Here is a 19,860-nt window from a genome sequence, read left to right as displayed (position 1 = left end):
TCCAAAAAAGTTTCCCTGGAAAATCCCAGAAGGCCTCTAAACCTATGCTTTGTCCTGAAGGGGTAAAAAGGTAAGTGGGCTGAGCCTGTTCTGGTTCTAGCCTAACTTCTCAAGAAAGCCTGAAGCATTTGAGAGTCAGTCTGGAGTTCAGAATAGGAACTAGACTGTAGGCTAGACTAGAAGACTATAAACTATAACTATTTCTGAAAGTAAACCAGGATAAAAAGAGGAAGAGCAAAATCACCAAACAAGAAGAGTTTAGTGATAAAACTGTAACAAGAACTTAAATTTCAACAGCATTATCTCAACATTAAAGTACTTAATCTTTTATCTTACAAATTTCTGCTAGCAGCTTTTCAAACACAAATGCATGTCAGGGCTCCAAATACTTTTCCTTCAACTAAAGGAGCAACAAAAAGGAGGAAAAATTTAGTCTGCACAGAAATAAAAATTTATAGATGAAATACTATTGTGTAACTACTTTCTCAGTCTGTTAACAAACCACCACACACTCTTTCATTAAAATGCTTACAATAAGTAAAATACGTACCACTATTACAGATAAAATACTATTAGATTCCTGGTGAATTTTTAAGCAGAATTAAAAATTTTGTGGGAAAAAAATACTATTAGAGATGGTATTTTTAGAACTTCAACTTTCAACAAAGGTTCAGAATTAACTTTCCATATAAGCAGTCACTTTATACTTTTTTTCTCATATCTATTTCTCCTTTATTAAAAGAATACTACAAAACACAGAAATTTCACATTTAAACTCGAGCACAGCTCAGATACAAAATGATACACGCATGATTACAGAATAAGAATCCAGAAAGGCATATTTAAATAAGGTTTAAAGCTTATGATGCATTATAATACCTTAAAAGTGTATAGAAATGACATTTTTTCACTTTTTTATTCTATTAATAAGCAGTGCAATAACAGATGTTTCACTCACACACACACACACTATCCCAAATCTAAAGTGATCTAACTTCACCATATTTTCAGATTCATGAATTTTAAAATCCAGTCCATTTATACTGAATGAATGAATGTAAAATTTAAAAAGTGGGAACTGAATTTTAGGTGTGTATTAAAGCTCCATGTAGATCAATTACAGACATACTCGCACGTGGAGCAGACTAAGTTTCCCAAATACCTATTAGCATTATTTTAAAATCAGAGAAGTTCCTTTATATGCACAAATCATTTAAAATTCAGAAATCACTGTTAATGATACTTTAAAAAATCCACAAGCATATGCAACTTGATTAAGTTAAATACCTGTTCATGTGGGCAGGACCATACCCTCCAATGGCATATATCATTCCATCCAACACCGCTGCGGCAAAACAACTTCTTGTCGTAGTCATGGGTGCCACAGGTTGCCATTTTCTTACTTTGGGAATATACTTCTCTACAGATTGCAAGTAAGACTGTCCATCATAACCACCTAAAGCGTAAAGTTCTCCTGCAAGTACCACTACTCCAAGGGTACTTCGACTCTCATTCATTCTCTCGAGAGAAGTCCAGGTGTTTGTATCAGGATTCCAGCATTCTACTGAATTTTCATGTTTTCTAATAGTGATGCCAGGACGCACGTTAGTTTCAATACCACCTATAACATACACTTTTTGGTCTAAAACGCATATTCCAAATTCATAGCGAGGAATGTTTAGGGGTGCCAAACCAATCCAAGAGTCATTCTGAGGAAAGTACATCTCCACACTAAAGAACAAGCAGACAAACATTAAAATTTAAAACATCAAAAGGGCCCATAAGCAATATCTAGCAAAATAGAAGATACACATATGCTCTGATACAGCTATTGAGCATTCTTGTGTATCTAGTCTATGGAATGCCTAGACAGATAGTTTTGCAAAAGGACACAAATAGAGAAATGTTTATAGCAGCACAACACAATCATCTATCAAAAGGAGAATGGATAAATGTGACGCGTCCACCCTATGACTAAGCAATTCCATTCCTAGATATGCATGCAAGAGAAAATGCACATATATATATATATGTACAATGATGTTCACAGTGGCATTATTTTCAATAATCAAAAACCAGAAATAATCCAAATTTTTCATCAGTTATAAAGTGGATAAGTAAACTGTGCATATCTTATAAGAAAATACTATATAGCAATGAAAACGAATGAACTACAACTACATGCAACAGCAATGAATTTCACACATATAATGTTCAGGGAAACAAGCCAAATTGATTCTGTAATACAGTTTCATTTCCATCAAATTCAAAAACATTTCTAATCTCTAGATTAGAAATGAGGATAGCAGTTACCTTCAGAGAGGACAGGGAGGGACCTTAAGGGTGGCTTCTGAGTGTTGTTCATATTCTTTTCTTGAAATGGTTTGTAATGTTTACTTGTTGATAACTCATTGAGCTATATACTTGGGATCTGTGAACTTTTCTATGTATGTGGAACATTTCAACTAATTTTTATAGTTATCATGTTCATTGTAGAAAGAAAATGTTATATTATGTCCATCTACTATAATATCATATGCCAATGAAACTAAATGAACTATTTCCTCATGCAATATCAATTTTATAAACTTTCTGTTCAATGAGAAAACACATCCTTGAAGAATATATATGGCATTATTGCATTTATATATAAAAATTTACAAAACCTAACTATATATTGGGGCACATATGTGACAAAATTACAACGAAATGCAAAGGAATAATCCATTAAAAATTCAGAATAGTGGTTACTTCTGGGGGAGAGAAGGAGATGGTATCAAGGAGGGGCACAAGGGAACTTTAAAGGTATTGTTAGCCCAACCTCAACAATACCAGTTTTAAACCACAATTAAAATGTACACTGAGACTTTTTAAAAGATAAAGAACACACCAATTGATTTTGATTAAAAAATGCAACAGTCTCCTCTTATTGGAGGAAACTCTTTCTACTAAATGTCTGGAAATATTTTAGAATATTAAATATTAAAGAAATATATTAAACATAAATGTTTTCATAAAGCAATCTCAGTTAAGAGAAAAGCAAAGGTAACATCCAGCTATATTATCAATGTACAAAAGTTATCTGTATAACACAACACTGTTAATCAACTATATCCAATATAAAATAAAAAACAAACAGACTAAAGTTACCAGCGGAATGCTCTAAATCGTGATTACTATGGGTCTAATTCAGCCCACCAGCTACTTTTGTAAATACAGTTTTATTGGAACCCAGCCATATCATTTGTTTATGTATTGTCTATGGCCACTCTTGCACTACAATGACAGACTTAGGTAGTTACAACAGACCATACGGCCACAAAGTTTGAAATATCTACTATTTGGCTGGCTCTTCACAGAAAAAGTCTGACAACTCCTATTTAAGTTATTCAAAAAGAAAGCACCTTTTTACTACTGCTGTTAAAAAATATTTACATGAAGAAAATAAATTACATGGAAATTCCAGGACTTGTATTAGTATCCTATTTTTTATTTCCTTAGTGGTTATTCTGATTAATTGTACTCATTCAGACACATTCTTGTCCCAGTCTGCCCTCATCACAGATTCTTAGCTCTCTTCTTTAGCATCGTCTGATATAGCTAGCAATAATAAATCCCCTCTGACCTAACTGACTCAAAGATGTAAATGATTTCACAAAGGAAAAAAAGGGCATAAAATGGTAGAAAAGTTCACGAGTAAGTAGGATGGATAAAATTTGTGCACTGGGAGGGAGGAGGGGTTAATTGAGAGTGTTATAGAGAATGGACAACAATCTGATTAAAACAAACAGGTTAAGTGTTTTAAGAAGAGAAAAAATCAAAAAGAAGCAAAGAAAGTAAACAGGAAAATCAAACTATTTTAAAAATATAAAAAATCAGCAAATTTTAAGAGTATAAAATCTATTAGTGTGTGTTGTGCTAAGTCGCTTCAGTCATGTCCGACTCTTTGCCACGCTACGGACCATAGCCCACCAGGCTCCTCTGTCCATGGGATTTTCTAGGCAAGAATACTGGAGTGGGTTGCCATTTCCTCCTCCAGGGGATCTTCCCAACCCAGGGATCAAACCCACGTCACATCCATCCTTTAAAAGCCTTCTATTTACCTATCCAAACAGGCAAACAGTCCAGATTTTCCTCCTACTGCACAAAGTACTTTGGGAGCACAGCGAGGTCGTGTCATCAAGACTGTCTGATGAGACAGTCTGTGTTCAGGCATAAAGTGGTACTTCAGAGCTTCATTCAAAAGATGTTTACAAGTGCGATCATCACGAATAAGATGATTTGCTTCATATAATCTAGTGAGAAACTTAACACTGAGCAATGGTAACCGCACACTGTTAAGTAGCTGAGCTAAGTACTTCTGGCGTTCTTGGACATCATACTTGATCCAAGACTCAAGTGCATAAAAAACAGTCTCTTCGGTAGCTACATTCAAACAGTCATTGGAAACGATTTCATCCAAATCAGCATGAGTGAGCTCAAAAAACTCTTCAGTCTGGCAAACAGCTTCAAAATTCTGGCATATGTATTTAGTGGCTGCCAAATAAAGGTCATGGCAACCATACGTCTCTGCAAAACGAGAAATTCCAATACAATTACCAGGATCAAGTTGGCTTTCAAGAAATGCGCAACATTCTTTCAGGACAAGTTTTATCTGCAGTAGGTTTGCTGCTGGAAGGAGAGATTCAACTGTGTCTTGCGAAATAAAAACAGTCCCTGTATAGGCATATTCCACAATGGCCTGGAGAGCAGTCTCATCAATGCACTGAAACTCAACTTCACTGTTCTCTTTTTCAGAGAGGTTTCCAGTGAACATAGCTTTGAAATATGGGCTGATGCTGGCAAGTACCACTTTGTGAGCATGAATTTTAACATCACCTACTCGAAGAATGATGTCACAGAGTTCGTGATGTTGACGAAGAAGATTCAAGCCTTGTAGAAGTTGTTCAGAATGTAAGTGGGTTAAGTTAGCAAGCATGTAGGTCGGGGATGTGTGGTCCATCTACAGAAAAACAAAAGGCACGAACAGCTATTTCAAAATAACCTTACAAATGATTCCTTTTTCAAGAAGCACAAAATAAATGAGGTTTGTTGTTTATGTGCATGTTTGTTGGTTTTTAAATACCTTATACTACATACTGCTGCTGCTGCTAAGTCGCTTCAGTCGTGTCCGACTCTGTGCGACCCCATAGACGGCAGCCCACAAGGCTCCCCCGTCCCTGGGATTCTCCAGGCAGGAACACTGGAATGAGTTGCCATTTCCTTCTCCATATACTACATACTAGACAGAGGCTTTTAGAGTTATCAATAGAAAGGATGTTAACAATCATTCAACTCCTTTATTATAGATATTAGGAAACAGAGGCTCCAAAATCATGTCCAAAATCATAAAAGGCTCTTGACATGGACTTTTGAATCAGAATTCTGCCAACTTGTCTGTTTGCCTTCATTAGATTCAAGTCTGAGCTATCCCTGAAACAAAACACAATTGTGAAGGAAAAAAAAAAAAAACTGCTTAAAGGAAATTAATTTTGAAACAATGCTTGTAGTTATTTGGCTATTTTTCTCAATAATGATATCAATTCTTGCCAATCTAATCAACAGATACTTTAACTGAAATGAACTTTCATGTTAACTCACATACTTTACCCAAAGATTCAATAATTATTTTGAAAAAGCATGCTGAATTTAACGAAGATACCACTACTGTCAACTGATTCGATAACAGCAAAAAATTAATGTGAACACAGTCTGGTATTCTATAAGGGCAATAAGGCTCACTTACTGATCTAGACCATACCTACTCAACTTCTGATAAGTATGGATCATACGCACTCCATCTACCTGACACCCTGTGCTTCTGGAAGGTGGAAAAGAATAAAAACAGAAGAGAAGAGAAAAGATGAGACAGGAAAGATGAAGAAAAAGTGAGAGGCAATAAGAATTGGGGTATGTTGAATAACTGCTCTGGCAAAAGACATCCCCAGCCTAATCCCTGGAAGCTTTGAATGGTACTTTACATGGCAAAAAAAAAAAAAAAAAAAAAGACTGTGCAAACATGACTGAGGATTTTGAGATGGTGACATTATCCTGGATTATCCAACTACAATCACATGTACTTTATAAGAAGGCAGAAGGAGATCTGACACAGACAGAAGAAAAGAAGGTAACCTGACCACAGAGGCAGAGATTGGAGGGATGCAGTCACAAATCAATTAACACTGAGCCACCAGAAGCTCGAAGAGGTGAGGCACGCATTCTCCCTTGGAACCTCCAGAGGGCGCACAGCCCTGCCAACACCTTAATTTCAGTCCAGCATTACTAATTTCAGACTTTTGCCCTCTGTGACTGTAAGAGAATAAAGTTATTTTAAGCAACTGAGTCTGTGGTAATTTGTTATAGCAGCCATAAGAAATTAATACACCAATACTTCAGAATGGCTCATAGCAGCTGCTTAGAATAGGTGAAAGGAACATAAGGCATCTACACAATACGAACAGTTTCTTTCTATCTCATTCACTCTTCAAACACAAGTTTCAGGGATAATAATAATAATTTTTAAAAAAAGCCGAAGATTTAGTTCCTATTTTAAAAGTATTGTCAAATAAATTACAAAATTCTGAACATTAGTAAATAATATGAATGTTGGTAGGCTGGGGCAAATCTAACACTTCATTCCTGGGGCATTTTTAAGTGAAAATATTCAAATGTTAAAACTTTGATCTTCACTAAGAATGTCATCATTTCACATTTGTTTCATCTGAATTTTATATATGTTAAAAATTTTTGTTAATATGACATTATAACTGATATCACCAACCTCCACTTCTGATCTCTCCAAATATATAATCCTATATACATGTTACAGAATAATTCTCAATCAGGGTACAGATGAGTCTCAAGAAACTTGTTGGTTTTCCAGTAGGTACTTTATTCCAGAACAGAATATTTTAAGAAAACAGCAACCAGAAGGCATTATGTTTAGACCTGGATCTGTTCTTTTTACCTACTATAGTACTGACCTCTTAAACTTATTTAACTTCTTTTTTAAGCCTTCATTTAATAGAAAAAAATGTAGTTAATTATCTAGACTAAAAAGAAAACAATGAACAGGAAAGGTGAGTAGACGTAGAAAATAAGCAATAGGATTAAGAAAGTAGTCCTGGCTACTTCACATCATTAACTTTACCTTACCTTCAATTTCCTTATCAAAGTGAGATCATAATATTAATAATGTATGAATGCGTGCTAAGTCACTTCAATCATGTCCGACTCTTTGAGACCCTATGGACTGTAAGCCACCAGGCTCCTCTGTCCGTGGGATTCTCAAGAATACTGAGTGGGTTGCCATGCTCTTCTCCAGGAGATCTTCCTGACCCAGAGATTGAACCCACATTTCTTAAGTCTCCTGGCAAAGGCACGCAGGTTTCTTTACCACTAGCACAACCTAGGAAGCCCAATGTTAATAATACCTGAACTATATGTACTTCACAAGGTTTCTGAGGATCAAATTAGATAATGCACATGAAAACACTACAGACTGTAAGAATTATGAGCACAGGATACTATGGTGAGGCAACAGAAATGTAACAGTATCAGTGAAGAACAGGGCCCTTGGAAATACAAGATAATGAGTTTTAGTCCTAACTGGGTCATATACTATTATATGGAATTGGTACATTTCTTAATCCAAGTATTAATTCTTTCATCCATACAACAAGAATACACCTATATTACTCAGAAGGTTACATGAAAATGGTTTTATAAAGTTTAAAGTTCCACAAAACCTGAAGTGCTATGAATACAGCACTTGTCTCATTCTCTTCTCATGATCCTCACTTTCACTAGTTCCATTCTTTCTATAATGACCTTTCACTCCAATAAAGCTCATATAATTGCAACAGCTCTATATAAATATTTTCTTACCATTTGCCAGATTTTGTCTATAAACTTTCTCCTCTCCCATCTTCTATCCAATTCAAATTTTCAAAAGGCTAAGTCAAAATTAATTTCATCTGAAAGTCTAAACATTTAGGTACTCAGTTCCTTTACATGCAATTAATTAAAAATGGTGTTTTGTGAAACATTATCCCTTTCTACTCTCATTTGTCTGATTTAACAAGGGGATGTTATTCAGAATGAAAAGTGAGCAACAAACAGGAAACTGAATGATACAGAAAATAAGAGAAGGGTATGAAAAAGGACACCTGGTTAATACAATGAGACAAGAAAGGGAAATAAAAGGCATATTGATTGGAAAGAAAGAAACAAAACTGTCTTTGTTGGCAGACGACATGATTGTCTATGTAGAAAATCCAAAACAAAACAAAACAAAAAACCCCCAAACACTGGAACTAGTAAGCAATTATAGCAAGTTTGCAAGATATAAGGTTAATATACAAAAGTCAATCACTTTTCTATAAAGCAGCAATGAACAAGTAAAATTTGAAATTTAAAACATACATTAACACCTAAAAATTGAAATGCTTATATATAAATCTAACAAAATATATAGAAGATCTATATGAGAAAAAGTATAAAATTCTAATTAAGAGAAATCAAAGAACTAAATAAATGGAGAGATATTCCATGTTCATGGATAAGACTCTCAACATTATCAAATGTCAATTCTTCCTGACTTGCACTACAGATTCAATGTAATCCCAGTCAAAATTCCAGCAAGTGACTTTGTGGATGTTGCAAACTGATTCTAAAGTTTTCACAGAGAGACAAAATACCTAGAATAGCCAACTCAACATTGAAAGAGAAGAATAAAGTCAAATGACTGATACTACCCAATTTCAAGCATTATTATAAAGCTATAGTAACCAAGACAGCATGGCACCAGTGAAAGCGCAGACAGACTGACAGAACAGGACAGAGAGTCCAGAAATAGACCCACATAGACACAGTTAACTGATCTTTAACAAAGCAAGAAAGGCAATACAGTGGAGGTCTTTTCAACAAATCGTGGTGGAATGGATATCCACAAATAAAAAAATGAAACTACATACAGACCTTACTTACATCCTTCAGAAAAATTAACTCAAAATGGATCACAGACCTAAATGTAAAATGCAAAACTGTAAAACACTTAGAAGATAACACAAGAGTAAATTCTAGATGACCTTGGGTATGGCAACGATTATTTTTAGATATGACACCGAGGCACAATCCATACAATAAAGAATGGTAAGATGGACATCCCTATTCAAAACAACACACACACACATACATTCACTTACACACAAAAAACCCAAAAAACTTCTACTTTGGGAAAATTATTGTCAAGAGAATGAGAAGACAAGTCACACACTGGGAGAAAATATCTGTAGAAAAAAACCACAACTGATAACGAACTATGATTCAATTAAACAAAGAACTTTTAAAATTAAACAATAAGAAAATTAACAACCTGATTAAGAAATGGATTAAAGACCTTAACAGACACCTCACCAGAAAAGATACACATGATAAGTAAGCAGATGAAAAGATGTCATGGGTCATCAGGAAATTGCATATTAAGACAACAATGAAATACTACCACACACCTATTAGAGTGGTTAAAGTCCAGAACACTGAGAACACCAAATGCGAGGAACAACATGGGGCAAAAGGAACTCTCATTCACGGCTAGGGGGAATCCAAAACTGTACACGGACTCGGGAAGACACTTTGATAGCTTCTTATAAAACTAAACATACTCTTACCATACAATCCTGCATTCCCCTTACTCGGTATTTACCCAGATGAACTGAAAATTTACGTCCACATGAAAACTTGCACATGGATGTTTATAGCAACTTCATTTTGAAGTGCCAACACCTGCAAGCAACCAAGGTGCCCTTCAGTAGGTGAATGGGTAACTATTCAACTCTGCTACACCAAGGCCATGGAATATTATTCAGTGCTAAAAGAAATGGGCTGTTGAGCTCCGAAAAGACATAGAGAAAATGTCTTATCAAGTAAAAGAAGCCAACCTGACAATGCTATATACTGCAAGATTCCAATTATATGATATTCTGGAAAAGGTAAAACTATAAAGACAGTAAAAATATCAATGGTTGCTAGGGGTTTGGGGAGGGAGGATGACTAGGCAAAGCACTCAGGACCTTTAGGGCAGTGAAATTACTCTCTATAACACTATAATGGTAGATATGTTTCATTATACACCTGTCCCAACCTACAGAATATACAACACTGAGAGTGAGCCCTAAGGTAAATTATGGACTTTGGAGGATAATGTGTCAATATAAGTTCATCTATTGAAACAAATGCACCACTAAGGTGGGGGACGTGGATAATGGCGGAAGGTATGCACGTGCTGGTGAAGGGTGTAAGTGGGAAACCCTCTGTATGTTCCTTAATTTTGCTGTGAACCTAAAACTGTTCTACAAAATAAAATTTTTAAAAAATAAATTAAGCAGGAAAAAAAGGAGATCTAGCTACTTTATAACTTCATATCTTTCCCAGACCAAACAATTATGTCCTACTCTGAATGAGACCCCTGAATCATTGCCAGTGCCACAAGACTAAGACAGTAATTTCTACTAACATCCTGGAAAGGATAATGTTAATTTTAGATAACACTATAAAACAAATTATTAAAGATTTGATTTGTGAATACTGAGAAGAAGATGTAGGGATCTCTAAGACTAGGATGGATGAGCTAAGAAGAAGATATGTCACAGATGAATCTTGGTTGTTTATTTTTAATGTATTTAGAAGACTTGCAGACCAGAAAAATACATGATCTTTAACTACATGTTTGTATGGAATTTTACAATGCTTTCACGATTTTGAGAACAAAACCAAAAGTATAATATGCCAGTTCAGTTAGCTAAATTAGCATGTGGTTGGATAAGCACACTACAGTATAGTACTTAATGGAATGAGGTCTACCTGGAGGGAGGTTTCTGCTGGTATGGTGTAAGGCCAAGATGAAGATATTGGGGGCAGGCCCTTCAGCTCTGCAGATGATACAAAGCTGCAGAGGACAACAAATACATCAGCCAGTAAAACATGGATTCACAAAGATCTGACATCTAACAAGAAGAAATTTAAGAGGGATAAATGTTAAGATTCTATAGTGGATTCCAGAACAACTATACAAGTATAGAATAAGAGAGAAAAGACTCACCTGTTGGATATATTTAAAGGGTTTAGGGAATTTTAATTTTAGCACATTTTAGCACACTAATCTTATGGAGGTTTAATGTGCATTGATAGAACCATAATACATAGAACTAGAGAGGAGACATTGCACTTGGCTCTGCAAATGTCAGACCATATCTGGAATACAGATTTGGAGTATCATCCTTTAAAAGGGATCTAAGCAAAGTAAAACATCTGATGAAGAGAAGAACTTCAAGACATGTATTATGGGTATGGAGTTCTTTGAAAAAAAAAAAGGAAATCTGAAAGCTGTGTGAAAAACCAAAGGGTGAAAGTTACTCAATGACAATAATATAGAATTGTTTTGAGGATTAAATGAGTTTATACATATGAAGGGCTTAGAATAGTGGCTATCATTTAGTAAGCTTGTGATAAATATTATCTTATTTATTATTAAGCTATTACTAGTGATTTTTTTTTTTTTTTTACATTGTCTGCTTAAGACATACTCTGCTTTTTACATTGTACCATCTATTACTATTGGGTAAGAAATCTACTTCCTACCACTGACATCTTCGACTACATAAAGTATTAAAGAATTATTGATTCTCAAAATAAGTTAACGGGTTATTGGTTAGATCCATTTTTAGTGTAAGAAGAAATCATTCAGTAATAGATCAAAAATTAAACTAATTTTAGTGTACCCAATTGAAGACTGGCAAATTACCATTAACATGATATGAAAGTGTAACACAATACTGATTTGTAAATAAACACATATATGTACATCTGCAAAACACAAAAACACATACGTTTGTGTAAATATTACACATATCCAGATATGCAGGATGGTGTGATTTTAAGAAACTGGGCTCTGCAAATCAGGCTTCTTGGGTTACAATACTGTCTGTGCTATTTCATAGCAATGTGACCTTAGGAAAGTGATCTTAAAGTCTGTTTCCTCATCTGTAAAGCACACACAAAATGGTACCCATTAAGTACCCGATGACTGTTAGGTACTACTTATTATTATCTTCCTTAGGAATATTCAGTTTTTGCCAGCTAAACCCATCTGACTCCCTTCCACGCTCACCAAAAAACGAACAAAGCTGACTTACTGTCAAATGAACAATTACGAACAGGTCAAGGCCAATGCCTGACTAATCTGCCCAGAAAATATACAGTAAGCCATTTTTATATTTAGACAGTTTATTACTAAAAGACTAAGCTCCCTGGATTCCTGCCTCACACATCAAAAAGAACAATGCATACAAAGGGGGCTGGATGGATGCAGCAGTTTTGCATCCCACAGCTCTACCATGTGAAAGGGGACATGAAAGTCCCACACCTCATCACACTTGTGTATGTTAGTTGCTTAGTTGTGTCTGACTCTGCAACCCCACGGACTGTAGCCCGCCAGGCCTCTGTCCATGGAATTCTCCAGGCAAGAATACTGGAGTGGGTTGCCGTTTCCTTCTCCAGAGGATCTTCCCAACCCAAGAGTTGAACCCAGTTCTCCTGCATTGCAGGAAGATTCTTTACCATCTGAGCTACCAGAGAAGCCCCATCACTCTAGGAAGGTAAAGAGAAACAGCTTCATGGCAGACTTCCAGGGGAGACAGAGGGGTAGGCGGGAGATTGCCTTGTAGCAGTTCCTTAAACACTTTCCTCTCATGTTCCAAGAGAATCACAAGGTGTTCCAAGACTCAGATAAGCTTCAGTCCCACAGTCCAAGCTTTTGCCTATGTGGATACATGCAAGGTCACCAGAATACCATGATGAAGCAGTTCCCCCATACTTATACCCTTTATAGTATTTCTCTTTTTTTCTCTCCAAAATAATAAAAATAATCAAAGTTTTAAAAACCACTAAAAGGAAGGATACTGGTAAAGATGACTTTGTAAAAGAACGCTCATACATATTTCTATCATTGGACTGGATACAAATGACACAATGTCCACTCCCTTTAAGAACTACTGAGAATAAAGTTTGAGAGATTATACTCTTATAACCAAAATGATTTGAACTATGAACTTTTAAAAGAACAAGTAAATACAAGGAACTTAAACTGAATTACATTGAAGATTTGTCGTTACACATCATTTTTAACACTTTAATCTTGACTTCTCTCGCTCAAGAAATTTGACTTTAGAGAAATTCACAGAAATTTAAAAAGAGAAAGCTTTAAAACAATGGTTCCCAAAATATGATCCTTGCACCAGCAGCATCAGTATCACCTAGGATCTGCTAAAATGAAAATTCTTGAGCCCAAGCACACACCTAACCTCAGGATTCAGAAACTAGAGAGAGGAAGGAGCAGCAATTTGTGTTTTAAGAATGTGTTAGCATTCTTATGCACATTAATGTTTTAAAATCAGTTAAAATATTTCCAGCACAAGTGTAACTACTTAAAAATTATTGCAAATTGTAACTGTACCTCCTTCAAAACTATGAAATATAACTGTGACTACACTTGGTTCTTATTTACCCATAAATGGCTAAAAATAGCTCATGGAAGCAAGAATTCCTAAACTTCAAAACCTGACCTTTGCCAGCTTTACACAGTTTCATTTATCTTATCAACAACCTTGTGCATGATGAAAGGTTAAGTACCATGGAAAACAGGAAAGAACAGTGAGTCAAAGTGTGAATTTCAGGGCCAGAGAGATGAGTGGGTACAAGTCAACATTTGACTACTTAGTAGCTGTAGACTTTAGGCAAATTGCTTACTCTAAACTTGAACAGCCTCATTTGTAAAATCTGTTGTGGATTAAACAGAATGTTTGGTTTGGAGAAACAAATCAGTGGAGAAGAATAGAAAATACAGAAATAGATAATTTAACATATGAAAATTTATCTTATGATAAAGGCAGCATTTCAAAATCGGTGAGGAAAACTGTGACTTTTAAATAAACGTATTGAGATAACAGAATAGCCACAAGAAAAAAAGATAAAATTAGATCCCTTCCACATATCTATGCCAAAATAAATTTCTAACGGATCAGAGGTAAAACTGGAAAAAATGAAAAAATACAAGTATTTGAATAAAATGGAGCGAATTTCTCTGTAACTTGAGATTGAAGAACAGTTTCCTAACTATGGTATAAGTGAAAAGACAGGTAAGATTAATTACATTAAAAAACTTTGAATAGTTAAAAACTCATAAGCAAAGAAAAATGTGAATAAGATTGAGAAAAATATTTATAATATAAAGATGCAACATCAATAAATAAAACATTCCTAAAATACTCTAGCACTATAGAAAAAAGTCTAAATGAACAGAAGGTTAAAAAATATATGGTTCTTAAGTATATGAAAAACTGTTCAACTTCATTTGTAATCAAATGAATTAAAGCTATATGGAGGCCTCTTTTTGTGCCCAGCGCAGCCATGGCTAGAAGTCCCAAGAAGCACCTGGAGCCTGTAGCAGCTCCAAAGCACTGGATGCTGGATAAACTGACTGGTGTGTTTGCCCCTTGTCCATCTACTGGTCTCCACAAGCTGAGGGAATGTCTCCCCCTAATCATTTCCCTAAGGAACAGACTTAAGTATGCCCTAACAGGCGATGAAGTAAAGAAGATTTGCAGCAGCGTTTCATTTAGATCGATGGCAAAGTCGCACCAGTATAACCTACCCTGCTGCTTTTATGGATGTCATCAGCATTATTAGACTGGAGAATTTTCGTTTGATCTATGACACAAAGGGTCGCTTTGCTCTTCATCATATTACACCTGAGAAGGCCAAGTGTAAGTTGTGCAAAGTGAGAAAGATCTTTGTAGGGACAAAAGGAATCCTTCATCTGGTGACCCATGATGCTCGCACCATCCTTTACCCTGATCCCCTCATCAAAGTGAAGGACACCATTCAAACTGCCTTGGAGACAGACAAGATTACTGGTTTCATCAAATTTGACACTAGTAACCTGCGCATGGTGACTGGAGGTGCTAACCTGAAAAGAATTGGTGTGATTACCAACCAGAAGAGACATCCAGGTTCTTTAGATGTAGTTCATGTGAAAGATGCCAACAGCAGCAACTTTGCCACTCGGCTCTCAAACATTTTCATTATTGGCAAAGGCAACACACCATGGATCTCTCTTCCCCGTGGGAAGGGTATTTGCTTTACCATTGCTGAGAAGAGACAAAAGACTGGCAGCCAAACAGAGCATGGATAAAATGATCTCCGTGTGACGTGATTGGAAAAGTCTTTGTACTTAATTAAAGAAAATACCACACACAAACCTCCCCCCCAAAACAACTATATGCAGTTATTAATAACAATGCTTTCCTGATAATATACTTTTGGTGAGGCTATGAGAAACAGGCACATTCATCCATCCCTGTGGGAATGCTGAATGATAGAGACCTCTGGAAATAGATCTGGAAAATTTAGCAAAATTACCTTTGCATTTACTAATCCAACAATTCTACTTCTAAGAAATTATCAAAAAATACAATGGCAAAAAATATATAAAGACAAATGCATAAGGCTAATAATTACAGGTCTATTTGTAAAAGCAAAAGAATAATACCTCATGCTTTTTACTTTTGTATTTGAGAGACTAAGAGGCAACAAACCAAGAATTTTAAGCTCTAATGCCCACCAACAAAAGGGTGGTTGAAAGAAACCTATGGCACATCCACACAATGGAATACTATGCAGCTGTGAATGGGAATGAGGAATCTCTGTATATACTACTCTGCAGGGTCTTCCTGATCCAAGCATGGAAGAGAAATATGTATGCCACAATTTATTTAAGGAAGGGGGAGTGTTTACAAATATATATACCCACTTATTTTTTTTTTAAGGAAATATAACGTGGTATATTTTTTAAAAGGTTACCTAACAGAGGAGGGAGAGAAAAGAGTGGAGGGGATAGAGATAAAGCTACAAAGCTTTGAACATATCCCATTTTTATAGATTTGACTGTGCAAGTAAGATAGTATTTTACATAATTATAAAGCAAAATGAAACCTTAAAAATAAAAATTTGAAAATAAAAGGAAACAAAGGAACCCAATGTTCAGTTAGCAGCCTAACCATACCATATCAAATAACTTTAAAACAGTAATTTGATGGGCCATCCCTAGAGAGGTATGCCTTAAAAAATCTTACACCACTTCACATAGTTGGTGAAGATGTTATTTGTATTCTGAAATGGTTACTGTGCACTGCCATCGTGCATAATTATCTGACATTTCTAACTCTATCATCCCGGGAGTCATTTGTGATCTGGGATTTTTAGTAAAGGAGAAAAGAGAGAAAGACATAAGGCTGAGATATTAAACATAAACCCCGCAGTCTGATTTTTTTTTTCAAATATTTTTTTTATTTGGTTGCTCTGAGTCTTAGTTGTGGCATACCGGATCTTTATTGCATCACATGGGATCTAGTTCCCTTACCAGGGATTGAACCCAAGCTGCCTGAATTGGGAGCATGGAGTCTTAGCCGCTGGACCACCAGGGAAGTCCCTGTAGTCTGATTTTGAAGTAAAAATAACAGAATAAATATATATATAAACAATATTATACACACTAACTATATAAATTATGCATATAACATAAAATATATATGAAATACAAATGTATAAACTGTATAATTAAGAAAAAATAAAATTATATTTTTGAGCTCTGTCAACTGAAAAGGGCTAGAAATTATGACCAACCCAGAAGCAGAGAGCATTCCTAGCACCAGATGGGGTCCCTAAATATTGTTTCCCTCTAAGGAAATAGAATTCTTTGGACGAACGGCTGATTCCAGACCTAGGAGAGAAAACGTCAAGATAAATTTGGAATCATTACATACTAGATAGCAATAAAGCTATCAATGATGACTAAGGTTATAAAAAACTTTGGAGCCAAACTGAACAGACCTTCACTAGTCACAGAAGGGACAAACTGATCATCCACTGTAGTAACTGCAATTGATTAAAACATAGTAGACATGCTTAAATCCATGAGTTCATAATGATAATATAATTATGTATAATTTTAAAAAATTGATCACCACTGGAAGATGCTAATGAATCAACTCATTATCTGAAACCAAGCAAATAAAGGGAAAGAATCAAGCATTTATCATACCTTTCCTACATCTCAAATCCTAAAAGATGATGCTGGAAAGTGCTGCACTCAATATGCCAGCAAATTTGGAAAACTCAGCAGTGGCCACAGGACTGGAAAAGGTCAGTTTTCATTCCAATTCCAAAGAAAGGTAATGTCAAAGAATGTTCAAACTACCACACAATTGCACTCACCTCACATGCTAGCAAAGCAACGCTCAAAATTCTCCAAGCTAGGCTTCAACAGTACGTGAACTGAGAACTTCCAGATGCTCAAGCTGGATTTAGAAAAGGCAGAAGAATCAGAGATCAAATTGCCAACATCTGATGGATCATAAAAAAAGCAAGGGAATTCCAAAAGAACATCTACCTCTGCTTCACTGACTACGCTAAAGCCTTTGACTGTGTGGATCACAACAAACTGGAAAATTCTGAAAGAGATGAGAATACCAGACCACCTTACCTGCCTCCTGAGAAATCTGTATGCAGGTCAAGAAGTAACAGTAAGAACCAGACATGGAACAATGGACTGGTTCCAAATTGGGAAAAGATTATGTCAAGGCTGTAGACTGCCACCCTGCTTATTTAACTTATATGCAGAGTACATCATGTGAAATGCCAGGGTGGATGAAGCACAAGCTGCAATCAAGATTGCCGGATGAAATATTAATAACCTCAGATACGCAGATGACACAACCCTTATGGCAGAAAGCGAAGAGAAACTGAAGAGCCTCTTGATGAAAGTGAAAGACAGTGAAAAAGCTGGCTTAGAACTCAACATTCAAAAAACTAAAATCATGGCATCCAGTCCCCAAACTTCATGGTAAATAGAAGGGGACACAATGGAAACAGCGAGAGACTTTATTTTCTTGGGCTCCAAAATCACTGCAGGTGGTGACTACAACCATGAAATTAAATGACACTTACTCCTTGGGAGAAAAGCTATGACCAACCTAGACAGCATATTAAAAAGCAGAGACATTACTTTGCTAACAAAGGTCCATATAGTCAAAGCTATGGTTTTTCCAGTGGTCAAGTATGGATGTGAGAATTGGACCATAAAGAAAGCTGAGTGCTAAAGAATTGATGCTTTGGAACTGTGGTGTTGGAGAAGACTCCTGAGAGTCCCTTGGACTGCAAGGAGATCCAACCAGTCCATCGTAAAGGAAATCAGTCCTGAATATTCATTGGAAGGACTGATGCTGAAGCTGAAACTCCAATATTCTGGCCATCTGATGCGAAGAACTGACTTACTGGAAAAGACCCTGATGCTGGGAAAGACTGAAGGCAGGAGGAGGGGACGACAGAGGATGAGATGGTTGGATGGCATCACCGACTTGATGCATATGAGTGTGAGCAAGCTCCAGGAGTTGTTGATGGACAAGGAAGCCTGGCATGCTGCAGCCTAGGGGGCTGCTAAGAGTCGGACATAACTGAGCAACTGAACTTTCTATATTAACTGTACAAGTGGGTTACCAAACAGATGAGGGTAAGTTTTTCTTTATAAAAGTACCCCAGTTTTTAGAGAAGGAATAATCGAATATCACCATTTCTCAATGTTAACGAAGTAACAGAGGCAGGTATTGGTTAAGAAGGGCTGCTATCATCACAAAAACAGAGACCACCAGACAACAGGGCCTTCTGATAGAAGATCATAATACCACCTATAACCCACCACACACACACCAAAATCAAACGAAGTCAACAGACTTGATCCAAGTATTAATTTATAAGAAATAAAGAGAAAAGGAAAGCATTTTAAACCATAACAGAAAGATGCAATCAGCAAATGTTAGATAAAATTAGACTCAAACTTTCCATACTCTACAGCAACTTCATAATTTAAGATTCTGAATTCAAGCTAATAAAGGTCAAGTTGTGAGTTATTATACTTAATTGACACCTAAGCTACAAAACAGTGGTGCTGAAATCAGTTGGGAGGCAATTATCTGCTACAATAAGAGCAAATAAATGGTGAGCAGAAACAAGAATTGTTTAAATTTCTTTTCCACATTTCACTTCTCACAGAACTCAACTAATTATGGGATATAATTTTTTAATTTATTTATTTTTTAATTGAAGGATAATTGCTTTACAGAATTTTGTTGTTTTCTGTCAAACCTCAAGAGGCATATAATTTTAACGCTGAACCTATGGAACAAGGTGGCATATTTTCCTTTTATCTGAGATTGACTTTCATTATATCTGGAGAAACAAAAGTAAAATTAGAAGCCTGTTATACAAATCACTATACATAGATTCCAAAATAATATAGAAGAAAGCAAGTCCCCAAAGCCATTACCACATCCAATAAAAGCTCAAAGTTACAGAATTAACCCATCTACTGAAAAACTGGTTAGAAAAAATGTGAAATTCTGTTAATTTATAAAGATTAGTGCTTAAAATGCAACAGGTTTTTTTATTGTTTAAAAGTACAGTTTTTGACTTGAACAATGGATTTGGGACATAAACCTAAGTAAACGAAATATAACACTGATACACAGTAAGAAAACCTGTCTAATCCTACATGGATAAAAATAAGCTCATAATTTCTTAACCTTATTAAAGTTTTGACTCAAGCAAGAAACCAAAAAGGCTCAGAACAGAAACCCAAAGAGGAAAATTAAAATACATACAATCAAATAATACACAGTAATAGATATGAATGATTAATGATGGAAAAAC

General features: G+C 35.7%; 1 protein-coding gene and 1 pseudogene across 4 annotated transcripts in view; one reads left to right on the top strand and one right to left on the bottom strand.

Annotated features, from left to right (window-relative positions):
• KLHL28 (kelch like family member 28) overlaps positions 1–19,860 on the bottom strand; it is a 41,468-nt gene that overhangs the window by 6,709 nt on the left and 14,899 nt on the right. For 3 of the 4 annotated variants that reach the window (XM_081548480.1, XM_081548479.1, XM_081548481.1), the window contains 2 exons: positions 4,104–5,002; positions 1,288–1,731 (listed from right to left, as the gene is read on the bottom strand). In XM_081548480.1, the coding sequence (XP_081404606.1) occupies positions 1,288–1,731; positions 4,104–5,002 (1,343 nt within the window). Of the gene's footprint in view, positions 1–1,287; positions 1,732–4,103; positions 5,003–5,125; positions 5,473–19,860 lie in introns of all 4 variants that reach the window. The other variant, XM_081548482.1, reaches the window with a different exon arrangement.
• On the top strand, positions 14,506–15,305 carry LOC145530052 (small ribosomal subunit protein eS4, X isoform-like; annotated as a pseudogene).

This window comes from Giraffa tippelskirchi, chromosome 12 (assembly GCF_054371585.1).
Source record: "Giraffa tippelskirchi isolate mGirTip1 chromosome 12, T2T-mGirTip1v1.2.pri, whole genome shotgun sequence".
NCBI classification, from domain to species: domain Eukaryota; kingdom Metazoa; phylum Chordata; class Mammalia; order Artiodactyla; family Giraffidae; genus Giraffa; species Giraffa tippelskirchi.
This window is presented reverse-complemented; position numbering and strand designations above follow the sequence as displayed.